The sequence below is a fragment of the Carettochelys insculpta genome, chromosome 3, assembly GCF_033958435.1.
Source record: "Carettochelys insculpta isolate YL-2023 chromosome 3, ASM3395843v1, whole genome shotgun sequence".
NCBI classification, from domain to species: Eukaryota; Metazoa; Chordata; order Testudines; family Carettochelyidae; genus Carettochelys; species Carettochelys insculpta.
The window spans coordinates 128,824,554-128,847,795 of record NC_134139.1 but is presented as its reverse complement, the minus strand read 5'-3'; the positions used below and the strand labels follow the sequence as shown (position 1 = coordinate 128,847,795).

The 23,242-nt window shown below is 41.6% G+C and overlaps 1 protein-coding gene across 5 annotated transcripts in view; it reads right to left on the bottom strand.

Annotated features, from left to right (window-relative positions):
- The window catches only part of HACE1 (HECT domain and ankyrin repeat containing E3 ubiquitin protein ligase 1), a 124,844-nt gene that overhangs the window by 32,853 nt on the left and 68,749 nt on the right, over positions 1-23,242 (bottom strand). For 4 of the 5 annotated variants that reach the window (XM_074990820.1, XM_074990817.1, XM_074990819.1 and 1 more), the window contains 3 exons: positions 16,325-16,456; positions 12,500-12,598; positions 12,155-12,225 (listed from right to left, as the gene is read on the bottom strand). In XM_074990820.1, the coding sequence (XP_074846921.1) occupies positions 12,155-12,225; positions 12,500-12,598; positions 16,325-16,456 (302 nt within the window). Of the gene's footprint in view, positions 1-2,891; positions 3,842-12,154; positions 12,226-12,499; positions 12,599-16,324; positions 16,457-23,242 lie in introns of those variants that run through there. The other variant, XM_074990818.1, reaches the window with a different exon arrangement.

Sequence of the window (23,242 nt, the reverse complement as noted above, 5' to 3'; positions counted from 1 at the left end):
ATAGAAGATTCCACAAACAGATTACCATAGAAGTGGGATCATAAGCTAGCCAAACACTGATTAGAAAACAGCTGATACAAAAATGTCATTGTTCCTGGATTTGGGGAAAACGGCATAGTGAGCAGTGTAAGTGTGCTCAGATAACCAGGGTGGTGCTGTGCAAATATCTCAGATTGGTACTTGCACTAGCAAAGCTCCTGAATCTGTGTGCTATACTCAAAAGAGCCAATAACGTCAAGGGCGGCATGACATTAGCCAACTGGTAACACAAATAAAATCCTCAGAGCAGAAACCAATTTGCCTTTTACCCTGTCTGTAGTCACAAAGATAATGGCACTGAGGTTCTAAAGGTCTGGTGCTATCCAAGGACAAGGCCAATGTTTTTCCTCACACAACAAATGAAGCTTCTCATCAGTATACATGTAAGGCTTCAGGAAAAACATTAAAACAAGCAATTTACTTACTAATGTGGAAACTGGGAGCCACTTTGTCAAGAATTGTGAATGAGAGCAGAGGTAAAATTTATCCTCATGAATAATTGTATAAGGATGTTCTGAAAGCAAGGCTCTCAAAATTCATCATCTCTCTTTTGACATTACAGCAATGAGAGAAAACATTTCCAAAGAGAGGCAGAGTAGGGCCCATGTTGCAATAGGTGCAAAGAAAGGCCACGTTAATATTGTTAGCACAAGGTTGAGATCTCACAAGGAAACATGTTCTAACACTCAAGGGTGTAACCTGTTCAACTCTTGGGACTTAACAACTGGAACCTAACTATACAATACATCTAAGTGAGAAAGGCTACATACAAAGAGTGAGGGGAAAATGTGTGATAGCAAAGTTGAAAATGCTTCAACCACTATTACTGGCTGTAAACAGGAATTGGGGGGTGAGGTTGAGGGACAACTCTAGCATATTTTATTGGCATAAAATGGTAGAGGATGCTTGAGTCACCCCCAACAGGTATCTGTTTCAACAATTGTGCATGGTGACATACATCCCCTAAAGTGGAATGGACATGTGCAATCACTTGGTGAAGAATGGTTGTTGGCAATGGATCCCACTCTTCACTCACAGTGAAAATCTCATTGCCTTATCTGTGTTTTTTGTAATGCTGTTGAAAATGGCATTCTCCCCCCTATGGCAGGCATCTATTGGAGGGATTCTCTTCTAGTAACTACTATCAGCATGCATGCGCATACACACACACACGTTATATAGTTGAAGAAATGTTTAAAAAGTACCCTTCCCTTATAAAAAACAATCTACCAAATATTTTGACGTCTCTTTCCCAGAGCTTTGGCTTTTTTAAGCAAGTCACAATTGAACAGTGTGGTATTCCTCACAGTAAAGCCAGTATATTAGGAAAAAGTGATTTAGTAGAAAAAGTTACCTATTCCATCTCATGACTTCCTTCATAAAAAAGGCCCAGGTTACCTGCCATCCACAGCACCGCATTTCCATTATTTTCAATAAAAAAACAGCATCACTTTGAAAATTTAGACACAAAATAGAAAAATAGCTATAAAAGCAACACAGCAGTGATTGCATTGCTCCTTTTCATAGTGAACTCAGTTCATACCTCAGGTTTGGGATTTACTTGCAGTTGCCTCAGAATTTTTCTTTGCCAGCACCAAAGCATCAAAAAACTCAGAAGGACTTCCCATAGAGTTTAGGCCAAAACTATCCAAAAGCAAAGGGCACTGCATATATGAAAACCCACCTAACTACTTTTTGTTTAGTAAGTGTCTTCTGAAGGCTTCTGCATAAACTATGCCACTTATATTTTATTTTACAGAATACACAAAGAATGGCCTATTTTTAAAAAACCCAACTAATTTGGGATATATATAGGGTTTTGTTTTTTTGTTTTTTTTTACACACTGAAATCATCAAAAGTCAGAGTTCCATTACTTCCATGAGAAACCAAAACTACAAGAGGAAAAGACATCTAAGGCATGCTTAAAGCTTTCAATGAAACATTAAAGCTACTATTGTAAAACAAATTTTAACTAACTCCTCTGAATATATTTTATGGTGTCTGGCTGGAAAAAAGAATATCTGATTTTTCACACTTAAGTACCACTACTGTGTATTCTGGCTGGAATGAGGGCGATGAAAAGAATACAAATTACTAACGCAAAGTGCCAAAAAGCTAATGCAGACTCTTAAAACAAAAGTTCCTCATTCAGGAAAATGCAAGGCATCCAGGTGGAAAAATTTAATAGCTTTGCAATGAGTTTGTTGACAGGTATGCCTTACAAGTACATAATCAGACCTCAGTACACTTGTCTATATTATGTATTTTAGGGCTAGAGTTTTGGGTAACATACAATTGGACCTAGCTTCTGCATCTTTCATTCCTAGCAACCCACACTTCCAGAGATGTCATTGGATTTACACGTGCATGTGATCGCTGTGCATATTTACAAACAGCTTTTACATTTTTAAGTAGCTCTAGTGGAACACTTTTGCCTATAATCAGGATCGGCATAATTAGATTTTTTTTTTAAATAATTTCAATGGATAATACCAGTTTATATTTAGGCATTTTTTTAAATGTTGTTGATTTAAATTTTTACAGCTGGGCAACATTATGTAGGAACAAACAATGGGCAGGTGACACTATTATTTAATGAAAAGGTATTGAGATTTAAAAAAGTTAAAGCCTGATATTCCTTGAAATAAATGGTCAACACCACATGTCAAAATATACAAAGTTACCAAGCATCATTGTTTTATTTTGCCCATTTGTAAAATTCAATTATTATTTGTGGAAATATTTTTCTTCAGTTTGTGCATTCAACTTTCATATCTGCCATTTTATCACCTACAACTCTCAAATAACCAGCATTTTAACCATATGCAAATTTTAGTTATATTTTCCATAAGTACAGTGTAGTGCAAGTAAATACAGCAAGGTTGTGACATTCACAAGCGCGACATTCATGAATTCAATCATTCGTGAGCGGCCGCCGCTTCCCAGGGCCAGGAGTGCTGGTGGCCACCACTACCCCAACTCCCCATGGCCCGCCACTGGTCTCCGCCTCCCCCCACTGCTGCCCAGAGTTGCCCGGGAGCCCACCATATTCGCAAAGTTCGGCATTTGCAAGGGTTCTCAACACCGAACCCTTGAGAATGTTGTGACCCAACTTTACAAATACAGTAAATACAGTATAAGTTTACAGTGTACAATACTGCTGTTGTTGGTCCATGAAGTACTCTGCATACATTTTTATTTCTTAATATCTAATCTCGTTCTCTTTAGTGTTATGCATTGCTAAGTTTACCCCTCTATTATCCAGAATATTTGACTATGTGGCAACCTCCTGGTCCCGGGCCTGCTGGATATGAAGAGTCTACTATACTAATATTCACATTTAACAATAAATACTAATAAAAATATCATGCTTCCAAACCTATTTATAATGCTTAAAACAGCTGAGAAGACTTCTTACTCACAGAAGAAACAACAGATTATACCATTATTTATTGCTTAGCCAAAACCTCAGACCATAAGCAGATACATCATAGCAGAAAAGTAATAGTAATCTGATCCATTTCTGCCGAGTTCTGGTCCTAAGCTTTAAAAGGTACAAACAAAACTAAAAAGTAATTATTGTTTTTTTAAAAGCTACAATATCACAGAAATATAAGGTCTGTAAACAAAACAAATGGTGTGCTAGCAAGGCTGGTATTTGTCAATGTCAGAGGACACATGATGCAAAATCTCACTAGTTCATTAAAAATGTATAAAAACAATGGATTCCACTTACAGCACATGTCCCAAATCAATGCCTTTTTAAGGTGCTCTTCTGGATTTAGGAGTTGCAAAACTGGACTGATAAAAAAAAAAAAAAGCCATATGTCTCGATTGTAGCAACTCCCTTAGCTGACCATGATCCTTGCAGACAGTGAAGCTCTTAGTAAGTACAATAAGACTAACAGGGGATGGAGACATTTTTGGTAGTGCAAAATTTATAACTTCTGCAGATTTTTTGGGTCTCCTGCAAAACGTAGAGGAAGTAAAAAATCTGGGGAACAAATATCCCTTCTGCAGATGCTCTGTAACATCTACTGGGAGCAGTCAGCAGGCTTGGCTGCAAAGAACTGGTCATGGGGTATGTGGGAGGGAGTTTGGGTATGCCTGTGGCTATGGAGAGATGTTAACAGGTCAGGGCTGGGTCCCCACCTGTGAATAAATGAGAAATAATCTAACCTTCACAAATAACAGGCAGTCATCTGCACCCCGCTCCTGCGCCCAGCGCACACAGCCCTAACCTGCTGCCATGCTTAACCCCCTCCCATCCCCCCACAGCCCCAACCTGCCACAGCCTTAACCCACCCCAAGCCCCAATCCACTGTAGGCTTAACCTCCTGCCCCTCCCCAGTGGCCAGGCTTTAATACCCCTCCCCTACCAAGGCCCCAACCTGTCAAAGCTTTAATCCGCCTGAGTCCCCCTCGAAGCCCCAACCCGCTGCCAGCCTTCATCTCACGACCTCTGAGGCCCCAACCCACCACCAGCCTTACCTGCCTCCCGCCGCCACTACAGCGAGGCCTTAAACCCCGCTCCTCAAGGCCCCAACCCACTGCAGCATTAACCCCATGCCCCCCATGGCCCCAACCCACCATTGCCTTGACCCCCCTGGTTACCCCCACACCCCACAGTGCCAACCTGCTCCAGCCTTTAACCCCCCAATTCAGAATTAACTTACATTTCAAAAGGAGCTGCACGTGCTCCTGCTCCTTTACCAAGTGCCTTGTTCCATTCCATGCAGCTGTGGGCTCCCCCCGCCCAGCTCCCCACCACTTACAGTGCAGCGGAGGCAGCTCCCTGACCTGCCATGCTGAAAGAACAGTGCTCAGTTTAATTGGTTTAAGGGCAGGTACTGGCCACGAAACCAACTGAAACTGAGTCCTGTTCTTTCATCAGCAGGCAGGGAGCCAGAGGCAGAGCAGCAGGAGCCACATGCAGCTCAGACGTGCCCAGGGTCTTTTAAAAATGGCAGACCCAGGAAAAAAGGCGGCAGAATGCAGTTTGGCTGTGTTCTGACAGAAAAAAAAGTCTTGGTCATGAGTTTTGTGGGTAAGACCCAGTTCTTCAGTCTATCCTTCTTAATTTACACACATGGATTGCAAAGTCAAGGAACCAGATTTTGCTCTTACACACTGGCATGTGTGATAGGGTGTCTGCCCCACGCTGGCCCTGCAAGTATTAAAGCCAGGCCTGGGAGGGGGCTGGGGAATGATGAGCAAGCAGCTGTAGTGTACAGCAGCTCATTAGGGCCCAGGTGAGGGCTGTACAAAAAAAAGGCTCCTAGAGAGTAGGACAGAGCAGTGAAGCAGGAAGGACCTACCCGTCAGGAAGCTACAGGTGTTTCATAACAAAGAGTAGGGCTGGGGAAAAGACAGGCAGAGCTGGGGGAGCTCTACCAGGTTAAACTCCCAGGGTGCAAGGCCTGAGAGTACTCGGGTTGCATGCAGATAGCCAAGGTATCAGAAGGCAACAGGTTGAAAAACCTTGCCAATGACAAGTAGCCATTTCAGACGGCAGTTTGCCCCTGACGTAAGGGGAGAAATGAAGACTGGCAGAGGATCACTGAGGCAAGGTGGTTATCCAGATCTGGGGCTCCCTAAAAAGGGAGGACCCCAGAGACAGTATGAGGCACCACAGCAGGGCAGTAACCTGAGGGAGGGCACTGTGGTCTTGGAGGAATGCAGGTGCTGATATATGTGCTGGAGAACAAGCAGGTCAGAGCAGGTGAGACAACAACCAGAAAACAGCAGTCCAGAGGCTGGAACAGTCAATTCCCATGTGACCAGCAGAGGGGCCCTATCGGTGAGCTGCCCCTGCTTACTGCATGAAACAGGAGTAACTGCACTGATATAAATGCAGTATTCCACATCTATTCTCTTGTAAACAACAGTAAAATACAGCTGCTTGGGTATATAAAATCTTAGCTGAGCTGTTAGAAACTTTCCGGGGTCAGATGCAGAAAGTTCATGGCTTCTAAGTGATCAGGTAAGAGCAAATGAGCTGACAGTGAAAACATGCTTTTAAATCTTCCTGATATTCATTGTTGCTATGACTTAATGTGCAAAAACTGTGCCATTTGTGCTGACTAGTGGAGACAGAGTTCTGTGCATTCATTAAAGAGGCAAAGATTTCATCTCCACACCTCAATTTGCACAACTGAAAGCTGAGAAACAGGTTTTACCCAAAGCAGAATAGCAGTGTGTGTCTGGTTTCCTGGCAAGAACAGGAGTGATGCTATAAGCAGGGACTACTGGAGATGAAATTGGAAATGTTGCTGCATTCTGGGTTTGGAGCTGTGTGAAGCAGGCTACGTCCATGAGGCCGAGCAGAAATAACAGCTAAATGTCAGACTGTCAATGTTCATCAGTTGTTCCCATTCTCGGTAAATTAAGGCTCCTTTACCTTTTCATGGTATTGTAAAGGAACCTCATTTTAAAATAACAGTACCTGAATTCAAAACTTGAGATCTGTGTGCTCTCACCTTTTTTCCTGTGCCAGAAAGACACAATGTGGTTAAATTACAGTTGAGGATCTTTTATGTCTTTATTTAAAAATGCAGGAGAATTATTAGCAAACCTGCATTACTTTCTAGTGAGAAAGTCTGAGAACCTTAAAGTGACATGCTTACTATACAGAACACCAAATACTAGAATAGAAGTAATGTAACAAAGTCTAGGATTATAACTGGAATCAGAATTGGAAGAAAGCTTGAGAGGTCATCAAGTCCAGTCCTCTTGACTCATGGCAGGACCAAGCACCATCTAAACCACTTCTGAAAAGTGTTTGTATAGCCTGCTCTTCAAAATCTCCAGTGATTGAGAATCTACAACTTCCCTAGGCAGGACGTATCTGACTTCAGAGCAAGAAAGCTCCACAGGGCTCAGCCATGGAACTTCCACTCTGCAAGCTACAGAGACTTGAGGTTCAGATGTTGGAAATGGCTGTGATCCTGAGTTAGTAGTAGGCATCCTTCAGTCTGCATAGACTATGGATCGCGCCCTTTATAGTTTCAAAGGAGGACTTCATTTACAGCGTCTACTGTGACTATGAAGACCCACACGAGAGTGACAGTTCTTGCTGCATCTATTGCAGATGTGGTGGGTGTCTGGCAAGTCCTTAGTGTGCTTTCTGTGTGCTCGCTTCTCCTCTGCTAGCTGTCTGATCCTCATCTCGCCCTTCTGAAGGCCTTTGTGTAAACCCTGCCTCCATCTGAAGCTTGAGTTGTAAGGAGCAAAACTGCTGATGCCTCCTGTTGAATCAGAAGACAAATAGGTCTATCTGGTGAAAGCCCCACTGATGGGAAATTGAGTTTGCAATGTTCAAGCAAAAGGCACTACTTGTGGACAGGGAAGAACCTGGTGGGATGGTCTGGTCTGATAACTCATTCTGCACTCCTGGGTGGTATGATGATTGCAGGTGTATCAAGTACTCTACACAGAGGTCCCACAACACAAGGGCTTCCTGGCACAGGAGAGAGGCGCATGCACACCTGTTTGTTGATATAAAACATTGCCATGATGTTGGTCGGTCATGGCTGACACTCATCTCCCTGACAGCCGGGCTCAGAAAGTCTGGCATGGCAGGCGTACCCCCCTCTCAGCTCTTGGACATTTATGTGGAGAGTGAGGCTCACCTGAGACCAGAGAGGTTGTCTTCTGAGGTCTCCCAAATGTACGCCCAGCCCAAGTTGGACATGTCCATCACAAGCAAGAAGGATATATGAGGGCTAGTAAAGGAGATCTACGCACACACTACCTGTGGGTTGAACCATTCCCAGAGTGTGTTGAAAGCCTGTCAAAGAAGGGTGCCAATCCTGGACATTAGTTCAAAGCTCACCAATACACTGATGCAGGCAATAACTAAAGAGGTCAAAGTGAGATCGGCATACTTTTAACTACACAAGTACACACTGCCATGTGTCCTGAAAGTTTCTGACAGTTCCGCACTGCGGTGGGTAAATGAGACCTTGATTTATGTCACTCAAAATTCAAAATCTCATTATGGAAAGAAATGCCCTGACCTGGGTCAAATGTGGAACTGCCCCTACAAACTCTATGCTATGAAATGGACAGCTCTGATGTCCCCTCGTTCGGTAGCAGGCCCAGTTCATCACAAGAGGCTTTTACAAAGGCAACTTACATCTCTACTTAAGTCCTGGATCAATCCTTAACCAATCAGTCATTGAGGTACAGGAAAACTGTACCTGTCGCATGCAAAGCCATGGCTGACATACACTTGAATACTTGAGGTGCTGCTGACAGGCAACAGGAAGAGTGAACTGTTAGTGGTTGTTTTTCACCACAAACCTGAGGCCTTTTCTGTGGGATTATATTATTACAATATGGATGTAGGTTTCCTTCAAGCTGAGGGTGGCATACCAGTCTCCTGGATCCACTGAAGAGATAATGGAAGTCAAACAGACCATGTAACTAATTTTTTCCACAAACCTACTGAGTCCTGCAGGTCTAGGATGGACCTGAGCCTTCCTTTGACTTTCGGCATTAGTAAATTCTGGAAACAGAAGCCCCTCCCCTTTTGCTCCTGAGAAACCTCTGTGAGGGACCACCTCCCTTCACCCCCCAACACCCCATGTTTAATGGAAAATGGGTTATGAAAAATAAATATGCATAATCCAGAGATGCTCTGAACAAAATTTATCTTCTACCCTATTGCTTTCAATGGTAAAATATCTGCAAACGTTATTTTTGTGCATGTATCATTTTGTAGTTGAAGTTATAAGTATTGTCTACATATTGGTGTTCCAAACGGGTATGTCTGTGAAGACCTCAACAGGCAGTGTGGCTATCCTATTGTGAGAGTATGGCTTGTGAGACAATAGCAGTACCTGGCTGACAAAAAGTTCTTAATGTGGGCCAGCCCACAGATGAAACTTTGCTGTATACATTCAGACTAGAAAGCAGGCAATGGTTGATTGAAATCACATATCCCTTTAAACAATCATGACAATCTCCACCTTGGAGTATACTTTTACACAAAGAGAACAAAGGAATTCTCTTTCCACAGAGGAAAGGTATAAAGAGGGCCCTGTAGCAGCCAACAGTCTGAAGTGACACAGGACTGTGCACCAAAGAGTAGGGATGAAGAGGTGAGGCAGGGTGGATGCAGTTCTCGTTCTGGTTTGCCATCCTCTACCACACAAAAGGCCTATTTAGGGTCCAAAGGTGGCTTGCATTTTCCAGAGCCCTGGCATGTTGATAGATGTGATACAGCCTTTTCCTACCAATCTTATTTCTCTTCCTGGAATCATCCTGTCAACACTGTTGGTAGAGCTATGAAAGAGGTTGCAGCCCTGAAGTGCCCGCGTGACATGGCAGGAGTGTGGAGGACCAATGGTTTCAGAATGGCTGAAGTCTCCCACACTGTGTAGCCTCTTTTATCCTCACCTTCTCAGAACAGTGTCACATCCTCAAAACAGAGGTGCTATATGGTCTGCTGGACTACTGAGGTCTATGGACTTTCCTATAGCCTGGAAAACCCTCTTCCCCTCAATTGCCGTCTCTGTAGCCATAACTGGTGGTGGCATCAGATCTGTCCAACGCAGCCTGGAGGGAAGCCTGAGAAATTTGCTTGCTCCCTTCCAGCTATACAGTTGTTTCCATTGCTACAGAGGTGCCCTAAGAGTGCCTGCTGACAATAGTTTGCTGGGTCAAAATTTGAAGCTGCAATCCACCATAGAATAAACTTTTCTCCTGAAGAGGCAGAGTTTTTTGGTTTCTCGATTCTTGGGGGAGAATCCTTGGAACTCTTGCTGGTCATGCTGATCAGCAGCACCCACAACAAGGGAATCAGATTGTAGATGGGAATTCAGGTGTTCATGGCCCTTAAAAGGCAAAAAATATTGCCACTAGTTATGCTTGGTTGTAGGTGGCAATAAGAGTGGGGTTTGCCACAGCATTTTAGTGTTGTCTGCAATGGTTTATATGGGTTGTAGGGCAATAGGAGAAGGTCCAGAGAGTGCAAGGATCCACCAGGGGTCAGAATCCTCAACGATATCCTCTGTCTTGATGCTCAGACTGTAGAGTAGTCCAGCACAGCAATTACTGCCACACCATGCTGTCTTCAAGTGCTGGTGATATAGCCATATTTACAAGAGCCTTATCCAGTGATGATGATGATGATGAGATGGTTCCCATAATAGGTTGCTGCTTCCTGATGTCAGCACCCAGCAGGTCTTGAGGTGATGCAGACATGGATGGTGCTGCACCCCAGGGTGCCTGAGTTACCAGCTGACATGTTGCTAATATCAGACTCTATGCTGGAGCCTCTGTCACAACCACAAAAGATAGCCTCCAACAATGCCAAAGTTGCTGCCAGCAACACTGCCACAACAAAAGGTGTTCACCTAGGAGGTGTGGCTGCTCAGTGACCGGATGCTCAAAGGTGGAATGAAGGTGGCTGTAACCCACTGACATTGCCACCGAGCAGACCCTTAACTCCTACCACTGCCAAGACCATGGTGCTGTGTACACCTATCTTTCACTCAGTGACCTGGAGCTCTCAGGAGGAGTTGGGCTCTGGTTCCTCAGAGAAAGACGACTACAGGGGAGCTGAGCTTCAGAGCACTGATCAGCAGGAACTTGGGGACCAACTGGTCTGTGTGTGTGCTGGTGGCAGAGAGTGCTGTGGGGAAGGAGAATACTGGGACATCATCACCAGGTTTTCTCTGGATTGTGTGTAGAGGCTTGGAAGCAAGAATGGCACCATAAGGAACAAGTCCTGAGCTGCCTCAAAGGCCACTTGCGTGTAGCGGAGGAGCAGGAGTTGACATGGCCCAACCCAGGATCTGGTGCTAAAGCCTGCCTGGGGTCTCACAGCAACTGCTTCCCTGGGCTTGGCCAGGGAAGAACACTCTCTCTCTGGCTTCTTTTCTTTCTGAGGCATCAGGGACCGAGTCCAGTATATGCCTGCTGACTGGCCATATAAGGAGCTGTGCCAGTGCCGAGCCTCTCAATAACAGTCTTTCTTCAGCATCAGTTCCTGCCATGATGACACCCAGGTACTCTGCACATGAAGAATGTGCTGGGGGCGGGAAAGATCCTCCAACGCCAGGTCTGAGTAGGGCGAAGAACTGCTACCATAAGAAGAGTTTTAAGCAACGGTTCCTTTTCTGGGACAGAACTCTCAGCAGATCTTGCAATGGTCCTTTTTCATGACCTTCCCCTATAAACGTGAACAGGAGGTGCATGGTTTGATTTTTGGCATAGGGTTGGTGCAGATATCAGAGCTCTTAAACTTGGGGACTGAGATACACCCCAGCTCAGGGGATGGAGGGTGGGGATCAGGGAACCTCATCACCTCTAACTAACTATAAATTATACCCTGTAAGTAACTATACACAGATGAAAATAGACCTACTGAGTGAAGCAAGGGCTACGGAAGGGATGGATAAAGGGATGTAAGGATACCCAAAACCTCAGACCCAGACCCTGCACTCCTCCATAGAGGAATGAGGCCCTTGACCAATTACCAAAATCTTGTAATGGTCCCCCATAAAAAATTATTGCACACCACAAGGTATGAGTCCTGAGCCAAGTATCAGCCAAGTGCCACTGATGACACGAAGAAACTGAGGGAGTGGCAGGTCAGCAGAGCTATATTATTTTTACACACACACACACACAGACACACACACACAGAGGGGAGGAGCGCACACCATGGAGGCACAGTTCCAGGGGGTGCCCAGGCAGACCTGACAAACGCTGCTATGGGCAAAATCTTCTCACTACTATGCACATGCATGTATACGCACGTTCATGTCAGTTCCGAGTACTTAAGAAAACTGTTGCCAGCTGTAAACAATTGTAAGTCTTGTCAAATAACTGGAGCTAAAGACAGCAAGTCAACCACGTAAAACATATAATGCATAGGAAAAACAGACTGCAAAAATAATAAATGTTGACAAATACTAATTTGCTCTTTTGCTGTTTTCCAACTGTAAAACTGGTTATACAACAAACTGTAGACTCCTGAAGTAGTATTCAGATTGCTCAGCTAAGAAAACTAAATAGCTCCTGGTCATGAGACGCATCTTTTCATTTGCTGTCCAGTTGAGTAAAGAGAGCGTTAGTAATACATGCAACAGAAATATTTCTCACCTGCCAGTCACAAATTGTAAAAGTAACACCCGTTCTTCCTGAGTTAATTCTTCCACAACTTCCCAGAACCACTAAACAAAAAAATTAATTAGTTTTCATTTCATGAACACTTTTTAAAAAACATGTGAAAAAGATGCAAAGAAATAAGCCATAAAATTTGTAAATGTGCCCTTAAATCATGGAAATTAGCCAAGGGTCAGAATCATACCTCATTTTATTATATCACATTCCCATCTGAAGTGATTTATAGACATATTTTGGTTAATATAAGTTTTCATCCAAAAGTTGCAAACATTTTGAAGGATTAAAATGCAATATTCTCCATCCATTCAGATGGAACTTTACCTGAATAACAGGGTCTTCTCTTTCATAGCCACTTGTGTATTCTGTATTTTTTCTCCAATCACTCACATCAATTTCTGGCATACCAGACAGCAACAGCTCCTTCAGGGGTGGGGGAGGCGAGACAAAAATACAAATCGTGATTAAAGAATAATTAATTAAATCTTAATTAAAGAATAATCCCGAATGGAACCTAAGCCTCTATTCTGTTCTGCTTCAATCTGCTTTCAATACTGCATTCCTAATAAAAAATAAGATATCAAATCTTATTATACAAGATCCTTGTGACTCCTACATTTTAAGAGAGACATGCAAGCCTTTCCATATATTTAATTCTAACTGCAAGTCATTAGAAGTTGTTGTCATAAAATTACAAGTACACTGTAAATAAGGGAGACTGTATAGTCAAGGTACCACTGTTCTACTAGAGCCAAGCTATCCTTGGCACCAGTTCCTCCAATCCCATCTACCAGATAAGGTGGATCATTGATCTTTGCAGACTACCAGGCCTCCAATGAACAGAAATGGATTACAGAAAAACCTCTCTCCTTGAGTGGAAAAGACTAGTGCCACAACTAGAGACAGTATTTCTTTGGCCTTCTTTTCTGGAAAGGGGAAAGCAAAACTTTCACCCTTTTTGGCTGAGATAATCCAAATCCACATCTGATGTACTGAGAGACAGAGGAAAGTCTGGCATCTTGCTAAACAGGCTGTTCTCAGTACAGGGATGCCAAAAATCCATTAAGTCAGGGATCAATCTATGCTGAGACAATGAGGAAAGGTACCCAATTAATTCATTAGTTTCAGATTTTCACAACTTAGTATTTTAGATGTGGAAGTGGAAGTCAAAAATACAGTGTCAAAGCAGAATAAACCATTATCAAATAGCCACAAGGACACCCTTGATTAAAACAGCTTTCAAGAGGAATAATTTAATGAACAAGGGATGCCAAGTACGTCTACACTGCATTACATAAAGATAATTCAACCTTAATACAAAATGCATTATATCTCTTAGATCAGAATAAGAAATCCTTCATTTATTATTGTTGCACAGACATCGATAATGGAAGAAATCTTCTTAAAAAGCATACTTGAATATTAAAAACTAAAATATATGCATAACAAGACGACTGCGTTGTTAATTCCATTTTCTTTAGACTTGATTCTTGAGACGTCTGCATCAGTTGCTATATCTACTATAAAACCTGTTAAAGATTTTACAGGTTAAGAAATATTAATCCTGGAACTGCTCACCTGAAATTATGTGTTTTCTTTTTTTTTAAAAAAAAGAATTACAACAAACATTTTTTACTCCTGGGTGTAGTACCATTCTTAAATATGTCAAATAACCCAATTTATTTACCAACAACTTCAAAAGGGGATAAGTGCATTATGCTTCTTAGGATGTTTTGTCTTCAAAAAAAAGTCAGTACAAGTTGATACACAGTGAACTAAACATACATCTTACAAATGCAATTGAACACAAAGGCAGCACACACACATTGCCTTCTTCATATTCCAGGACATACAACGTATAAAAACTATGAATATCACCTCAGAGCCTGTATGAAAATATTGCAGCACAAGAGCAATTGTAACAGAATACAGTATGAGATATTTACTTTAATATATTGTCCAGGCACAGTACCTATAATATCAGTAAGCGCTAATCAAAATCTTCAAAGGTTGCTCTCTAAATTTTATCTACAACTTTTCAAATAAACTACATATTAAAATAAAGATATCGTCTGTTGTTAATTTACAGAAGCACACATTCATCGTTGTACCAAAAACTACAATTCAGGTCAAACTTGGAGCTTAGAGATGTATTTTGTCCCTTGCCTAGCAACAGCAAAATGCATTTTGGAGAAGAAAAGGGAGCAAAAGCAGCAGAGTGTTCTTAACACTTGTCTGATGCATTTTGTTGACATGAAAATAAAAGATAGGGTTCCACACTGACTCCCCACACCTTAATCAGTGACAGAACAAATCCATTAATTAAAAAATCCTATAAAAGAACTGAAGAAAAAATGCTTAATGAACAGCAGCAAACTTTTCTCAAGGCCTGCAATTAGAACTAGTAGCACAGCATAATCTATAATATGGGGATGTAATTTTAACATTCTACAAAAAATTATATATGATGAATCACCAGGAAATACTTCAACTTCTCAGTATAGCATGACTAATTAACTGGTGTCCCTAATATGACAACTCAGAGCTGTACGTGAACTTTCATGGGTGTACACTCCTGCACTATGTAAACCAGGACCTTAGCTGACCCGAAAGGCAAAATGCTGGAGAGATTCAAGTCCGCTTTTCTTACAGGAAAGTTTGAGAGCAAGGGAAGGAAATTAAGTTTTCAGTGGCTTCTCTGTTCTCCCTCCAATGACATGCCACTGTGTACACAAATACACATGTACACTTTGCAGGAGAAAAAATGACAGGGCATTTTAGTGGAGCCTGGAACCCTAATTTACCTTTAAAAATAAAATAAATGGACTGTTGGCAGGGGAAACGTTGTTATATTCTGTACTCATAGAAACATTGTTTTGTAAATGAATGCTTACTGATGTTCCCATGAGGTTTAATATTGTATTTAGCATTGTTAGTGAATCCTCCTTAATTTTCTCATGAAATTCAGCATTGTTTTGTTACTGAAATCCTGTTCATGTTCTATACGACTGAATAACTCTACCTCCCTGTAACTTACATTCTGTTAATAATCTATTGGTACTTTACCTCCTGATTAATAGGGAATTACCAGAGCGGAATGTCATATGAGCAGTAGAAATTCAGTTTGAGCTGGAGGAATGAATAAAGGGAGTATGAGAAACTCTCCCCTGGTTTGTTGGGGCGGGGTGAACAAAAGGAGGAGAGAGGTATAAGTATTCCTCACTTCTTGTTGCAAGATGTGTAGGCTTTGAGGAGAGATCCCCCTGCACCTTACTTGGCATGCCGAATAAAGATTCTTCTTCCACTCTCGGTGTGTTATTGGGCCAGCGTTGCACACCAGGCACGAACTGCCACTGTGCCACCTTAAGAAGGAGGCAACAGGACTAAGGCTACAGAAGGATTTGTTGTGGAATTTCTGCTCTGAAACTTCTGGCTTTAGTATAAGATTTGGATGTTTAAAGTACAACTCTCCAGTATAAGTCAAATTTACAGTCTTTCCTCCTTTACATTAAATATTTAATGCTTATAATAGGATTTACATGTTTACATTCCATGAGACGTGGGCTCCTAAATCATGAAAATTTTTACACCAAGTGATTTTTGTGGCTTAGCAAGAAGGAAAGGAAAGGAAATATCCTAAAAGACTGGGAAATAACCATAGCCTGTAATGGTCAACTGGCAGAAAAAGCCCACATTGGTTGCCACATTCTCCAAATTATTAAGTAGGCGTATATGCAGCCAGAGTAAAGAATGAAGCAAATACTAAGATTATTTAGGAAGTTATATTTAAATTTGTTTCAGAAACTAGGAAATGGGTGAAGATGATAAAGTAGACAGCAGAAATGTTTCCCAATGTTCGCTGAAGGAATTTACGGACTCCACAGGACATAACTCGTATCCTGAGTTTTACAAAGCAAGACTTTATTCTTAGAAGGTGTAATAAATACTATCATCTTTCAGAAAAATGCTCACCCTAAGGTAATCAAAGTGAACAAGGACAGAAGTTTCAGTGCAGTTCTATAGAAGTGAAACTAAAAGCTGAGTATCAAATTACCATCTTTCCAAACAACTGAATTTTACCTCTACCTCATTACACTAGCAATGAAGTGCTGAACGCTGTCAATTACAAATATAGGCACTGCTGCTTACCAGTTCATATTCATCAAAAAGCTGTATAAGAGAAGGTGGTATGAACATATGAAATCCTTGCAAGAAAGCATTTATCTGAGGCTGAATAGCTCTTGTCATTCGAAGTTCAGTAACAAGCTGCACATACTCAGCCTGCAATGAAAGATATTTAGAATATTAAAATGAGATATTTTATGACAAAACACAAAAAACATACATACGCACATACATAGTCTGCCTACATTAAGATCATAATTCAAGGTAAATTCTAGCTAACACTTTCAATGCATTCCTCACTCACCTAAAGCTAGACCAAGAATGCTAACGGAAAAAAGGTTCTTCACCTTTGTAACTTTTGATATCTTTGGGATATGTTGCTCTTATCTATTCAAGTTAGGTGTGCACACACCATGTGCATGACTGCCAGAAAGTTATACCCTGCCTGCTACTTGTCAGGTCAGCTGTGGAGTCCCCTGGAATGGTGCAGGTGCAGAGCCCTCTATCTGACCCTGCAGACCCAATCACCCCTCAGTTCCTTCTTACTGCCAGGGTAGGCTGTCAGTTCTGTGGCTGAGTGCTTGTTGCTACCCCACATCTCCCTAGCCCTTTACTGTGTGAAGAGCTGTAAATAGCTCTCTTACCACAGTCTATCATTTTTCAGTTAGTGTTAGGCCGTCAGAGGATGGAGAAGGGTCTCTCTTCTCTCCCCATACCCAGTTCAGGAATTGGGGCATGGAAAAGTCCCAGTACTTCAAGAAGCATAGCTCCTACTTGAAGCCTATGACAACAAGCAACCCCCTTGACTCCTGCCTTTGTTGTCCGGGGACAGCTCATCAGACTCAAGTGCTGCAGCTGCAAGGCTTTTAAACCCTGAACTCACATGGAGCAAGACTTTCATCTCTGTCAGCTCCTCAGGAAGGTGGCACTCCAACTGCCATCACAGGAGCCTGCACTGCACACTTCAGTGTGCTGCACACCATCTTCAACCCTGGGCCTGGTGCCCAAAGCCAGGAACAGTGCTTAAACTCTGCCCAGCCCCAGTAAGTGAAGGGCACAGAGGATTCAGCATCTGAATCCCCTCACAACAGGAGGAGTTCAGCCAGATCAGTAACACTGTCCCGTTCCAACATGGCAAGTTTGGACACACAATTTCTCCTTAAGTTTTCATACCATAACCATAATCACTTAATCTGTCTGCCTCTAATACCCCTATTTATGTAATGGAGACACAGTTGAACTGAGTTACAAGATACAAAGTGAACAGTCAACCACACACCTCATTTGGAAAGATGTAAGTAATCAGGCAGCAGCAGCAGACAAAAAACAAATATGGTAGAGTACTGTATTAAACAGAGACTACTAAAAATAAAAGAGAAAGTTTAAAAAAATGGTTTGAGAAGATAAGAAAACTATTTTTGTGCTTATTTTGTTTAAATTCAAGCAGTTGAAAAGCAGCATTTTCAAAGCTGAATTAACACAACAGTCAACTGTAAACTTTGGAAAAAACCACTTCCATTCCCAAAGTGTTCACAACTCTGTAGTTCTACTGTATGCAAATAACAAAAATGACAACATTTTCAAAATATCCCTGTTTTGAAAGGCTGCCCAATTTAAAAGAAATCCCTTATATTTTATTCTATAAGAACTGGTAGTCTCTTTGAAATTGCAAGAAATTATCGTTTTTAATATAAAAGCAGAACAGGTTGAACCTCTCTAGTCCAGCACCCTCAGGACCTGACCAATGTCAAAACAGAGAATTTGCTGAACCACGAGTGGGTCAATATTGTCTAGCAGCATTACTGCCACTGCTTACTAGACTCATAGAAGACATATGGGGTAAATCAGAGATAAATAAAAAATAAAGACAGAGATACAGGACTGATGGCTGGAAACAAACTTTATGGGACCACAGGAAACTTGGCAACACCCAGGATAAGTGGTCACCTGGCTAACTAAAATCATGCCAGACCATGGATGTTGCCGGATCAGAAGGTGCTGGACTAGAGGGGTTCAACCAGAAGTAACATGAGTGTGATGAGTGATTAGTTAAAAATGTGTGAGATTTGCTTGCAAGAGAAAAGGGTTACCCAAGCACATCTTCAACCAAGATCCCGCTTTTCCAAGGACACCACTGATTGGCAGGCTAAACCAAACTGAGAAACCCCTTTGAGAAAGGAAAGGCACCCTTTTGGTGACGAAAAATACTTAATTCCAACATGTATGGATCTAGGAATGGTTTTAAAACACATCTAGATACCCAAAAAGCCACAATCCCACAGTTAAGAATACCATAACAGCAGCTATTAAGCTAGACATTTTAAAAAATAAGCAATTGCGGACAGCTTGCGTCTAAGCATCTTAAAAGATGTCTGAAGAACTCCCTAGATTTGATGATTGCAGTAAACCAGAGAAGGTCCAGTAGACGGAAACAAACCTTAAGTGTGACAGTATTTAAAAAGAAGAAGGATGAATTGCTAATTATAACCCTGCCTGCCTCGCATTTGCCCTGTGCAAGAATTAAAGAAGGGTATAATTAATAACCATCAATATGTGTACACAGAAAATAGAGACTGTCATACAAACCTGATATCTTTATGAGATTAGAGGTTTGCTAGGTCATGGAAAAAGTGTTGATATATATTTTAACTTAGTCAACCTGACATTTTGGTAAAAATCTAAGATACAAAATTATCCTGTCACTTATTAAATGAATTAAAAGCTGGCTAACTGATAAGTCTCACAATATATCTGTACACAGGAAATAGTCAAACGTGCTTCTAGTGGGGTACCGAAGGAATCAGTTCTAAACACATACCTTTATGTTCTTATGAAACAAAGAATTAATCACTGATAGTCTTCAGATGACACACAAATTGGGGGAAGTGTAGTTATAAAAAGGACAGGTTACCAATACAGAGCAATCTACATTGCTCAGTAAACTATGTACAAGAACACAATATGCACTTTATAACACAGCCAAATGTAAGCACATTTATGTACATAATAGAACACTCATTCCTGGAAAGAAGTGACACTAGAAAAGATTTTGGGGGTAGTGGTGGATAATCAGCAGACCATGAGCTTCCAGTGTGCCACGGGGACCAAAAGGGCTAACATAGACCTTGCATGCATAACTAACAGGAAATTCTCAAGTAGGAGCAGTTAAGTTATTTCACCTCTATTTGGCATTGGTGCAACATCTGCTGGAATACAATGCCCAGTTCTAGTATCCACAATTAAAGAAGTTTTGATGATCTGGAGAGAATTCTGTTAAGAGCCACAAGAATCACTGGAAGATCAGAAACTCTTCGTCATAGACTCAAGGAGCTCAGTCACCTATCTATTTAGCTTAACAAAGATAAATTTAAAGGAGCCACTTGATTTCAGCCCATAAGTACCTACACAGAGAACATATGTAATAAAGGGTTCTTCAGTCTAACAGAGGCATACAATGGTGCTACGGCTGAAAGTTAAAGCCAGACAAATTCAAACCAAAAATAAAGTTGAGAGAGAGTAATTAACTATTGGAGCACCTTACCAATGGTTATGGTGACTTCTCCAACAATGAAAAATTTTAAATCAAAAACATATGCTTTAGGGATTAGTTCGGGGAAGGTCTACAGCCTGTGCTGTATAGGATGTCAGGCTATATGACCACAAATATCCCTTCTGGACTTGGACACTATGAATCTGCCCTGTCCATCAAAGCAGAAAAGCCCTTTTGGTCCAAGGGAAGGAAAGGTATTGCAGCAACATTCCATGCAATATGCATAGCCTGACAAGGCACAAAAGACATCAGTCATAATCCAGTGCAGCTAATGAATTTCTCAGCTGTTGTGACTCTTCGAGTCTCTGGTCTTTGACTTAAACAGCCAGGAGAACAAGACTGCTTGTCAAGTATGACAGAAAGCCCTTCAGCAATGCACATGCAGTGAAATACCAGGTACATGTGAATACTCAAAGTCTTTCACAAACCTTCATCCTGGACACCAAGGATGTTAGACAACATCCCAGGTGAATGGAGAGCTCACCCCAATAAAGGAGGAGACTAGCAAAAGTGCCATAATATTGTCTGCTCAATTCTTAACCTGGATCCACTACCCCATCTGGTGGATCATCCACAAACATCATTATTCTACCAGCAGAACAAAAGTTCCCACTGTGGAGACATGGAACACACAGACAAATGCATAACACCACATCAATATTCAAAAGGCATACATTATTAATTGCAAGGGAACTTGCAAGATGCAGCATAAATATAGCTGACATCAGCAAAACAAAGCTTGCAGAAAGTGGCTCCAGAAAGGAATTAGGACAGAGGTCCTGAAGTGGGTGTGCACCCTGCCCCCTCAACCAGATAAGCATAGAGAAATTTCTAGGAGCGGGCCACTCACTTCTCCCTGTCACCAGCTCTGCTTCAGTCCTGCTCCCAGCTCCATCCCTGGCACCATGCCTTAGCCCCACTGCCAGACTCAGTGTGGCTCCATCCTGGCCCTGTGGCAGCCCCATCCTGGGACACTGCCCACAGCTCCCTTTCCTGGCCCCAGGCATGGTTGTTGACCCTCACTGCAGCTTGGTTACGCCTCTGGTCCTGCCCCCAGCCTCAGCAACACTCCAAGTCGAATCCCCAACCTCAGCCCCTTCCTACAAGACACATCTCTGTTCCTGGCTCAGGAGAAATAGGGGAATGCAGAAAGGCAGATGGGAGAGCACAACAAGTTTGGGGAAATCACTGAACTAGGAGATGGCTAAACTTCTTTTAAAAAAGGGAACAAAAGAAGAATCAAAAACCCATTATATTTATTTTGCTATTAGAAACAGCTTTCTAAAGTCAGGGGAAAGATTTACCTGTGGGAGACTAATAGAGTAGAAAAGGATTGTGAAGGTTGGAACAGTATAATAAAGACCAATGGAGTTGGAAAGTGATCAGCAACCGTCTCTTACTTCAGCAAGCGTGCTGAGCATGAGCTCTATTACCAAAACAGTATTTAAGCAAACAGACATACATGAAATTTCTTAGATGTATCTGAGACCAAACCACTGGCACTTGACTAACTGTCATTATATAGTGAAGAGACATTAATATCACCACAGCAATGTGAAGGGTGAACAGTTGGACTCACCACACAATGATCAGTGTCATTTTTAAATTACATACTGCTGCCCCTTGACTGAAGGCATTACACATAAAATTGAATATAGTAAAGCTGAGGCATCCACTTCAAGAAAAATTAAGGGAAGACTTAGAAGAAAAGTTTGATAACAGTACACTGCCACTCGACAGTGTATTCTAAAAGTGGAATACACTCAGATTTGCCAATACTCAAGCCTCAGAAGAAACTCTAGCCATAAATCAATGATGGCACCAGAACTGGTTCACAAAAAGATTCCCAAGTAAAAGAACTGTGTTTTTAAGTCTTGGCGAAAATGAGAAGAACAGTATCAAAGCAAGATTAATTCAGGTACCTGCAAGCCAAGGGTTAAAACCTGCATCTTTCCTAAAGGAGGACTGATGGGAAAAAACAGAAGAAACTGTATTATATCACTATTAACATAAACCAATATTATGATTGCCTTAAAGCTATTTATGGCCCAACAAAATCTGAAGCAGCTCCAGTAAAGAGTTCAGGAGGCCCTACCTCAATCAATGACAAGGAGAGGAATCTCTGAAAGGAAGAATAAAGCACCACACTGAGCCACTCAACCTCCCCTTACTGTCAACCCACAGGTGCTAAAGGAACTGACTCCATATATGTGGGGATTAAAAATAATCACACAGTGACCAACTATTCAGAAAGTGAAAAGAGCTATCAAATGGAATCAGGTAAATCACATAGCAAAGTTAACAAATCAGATGACTTCTTTAAAAGTTGCATGCCTAAAGTTAGCAATTGTCTTTATGAAATGAAAGATAGCAGTCTAAGGATATTCCTCAGGGCTTCAGAGATGAAAACAGGTACACTATATAAAAATAAAAGGCATCAAATCTGAAAGCAGCAACTACTGAGGTATTTCCCTGCTATCTGTTAGTGGTAAAATTCTCACCATGCATAATTTGCTCAATCAGTTTGCCAAAACAGTATCAGAAAAGTCTCTATCAGACTTGCACTGTGGATTTGGATCAGACCAACATCATATATCAATTTCACAAAGACATGATTGATCAAGTCCTTTCACATAGCGATCTCATTCAATTTCCCATATACAGACAACTCTTTCATTTCCGGCAGCCCTGGGATGTTGCCGGATATTCAAATATTCTGGATAACAGAAAAGTATACCTAGCAATGCATAACACTAAAGAAAAGCAAGATTAGACACTAAGAAACAAAAATCTATGCAGAGTATTTACCAACAACAGTTGTACTGTTCAATGTAAACTTATACTGTATAGTTACTTTCACTGTACTGTACTTATGGAAAATGTAAAATTTACTTATGGTTAAAAATGCCAATTATTTGAGAGTTCTGGATGACAGGATGCCAGATATGAAAGAGTTTACTGTATAATGGAGAGAAGCAAGACTGTGCTGGCACTGCCCCTTTTTACTTTCTTCTTTGCAGCTGTTCTGTATTACACAACAACTAGCCTTCCAAAGGGCAGCTATGTAAGGTATGGAACAGATGGAAAACCTCAATTTCTAAAAAAACCTTACTACAAAGACTAAAATTCTTGAGGAACCCTCATGTGAAGCCTTTGTTGTGGATGGCTGTATGCCACTTAGCCACAGTGAAAGTGATCTACAGCTTATCCTTCACAGGGGCTCTGAAGCAACTAGACAGTTTCAATTCACCATCAGCCTCAGAGGTGGAAAAGAAAAGTCCTCTTCCAGCCAGCCAAATATCACCACTGATTGTTAAACTAAAGATTGTCAATAACGTTACATATCTGGGCAGTACTATCTTAAGAGCTGGCTAAGAAAATAAGAACGGCCA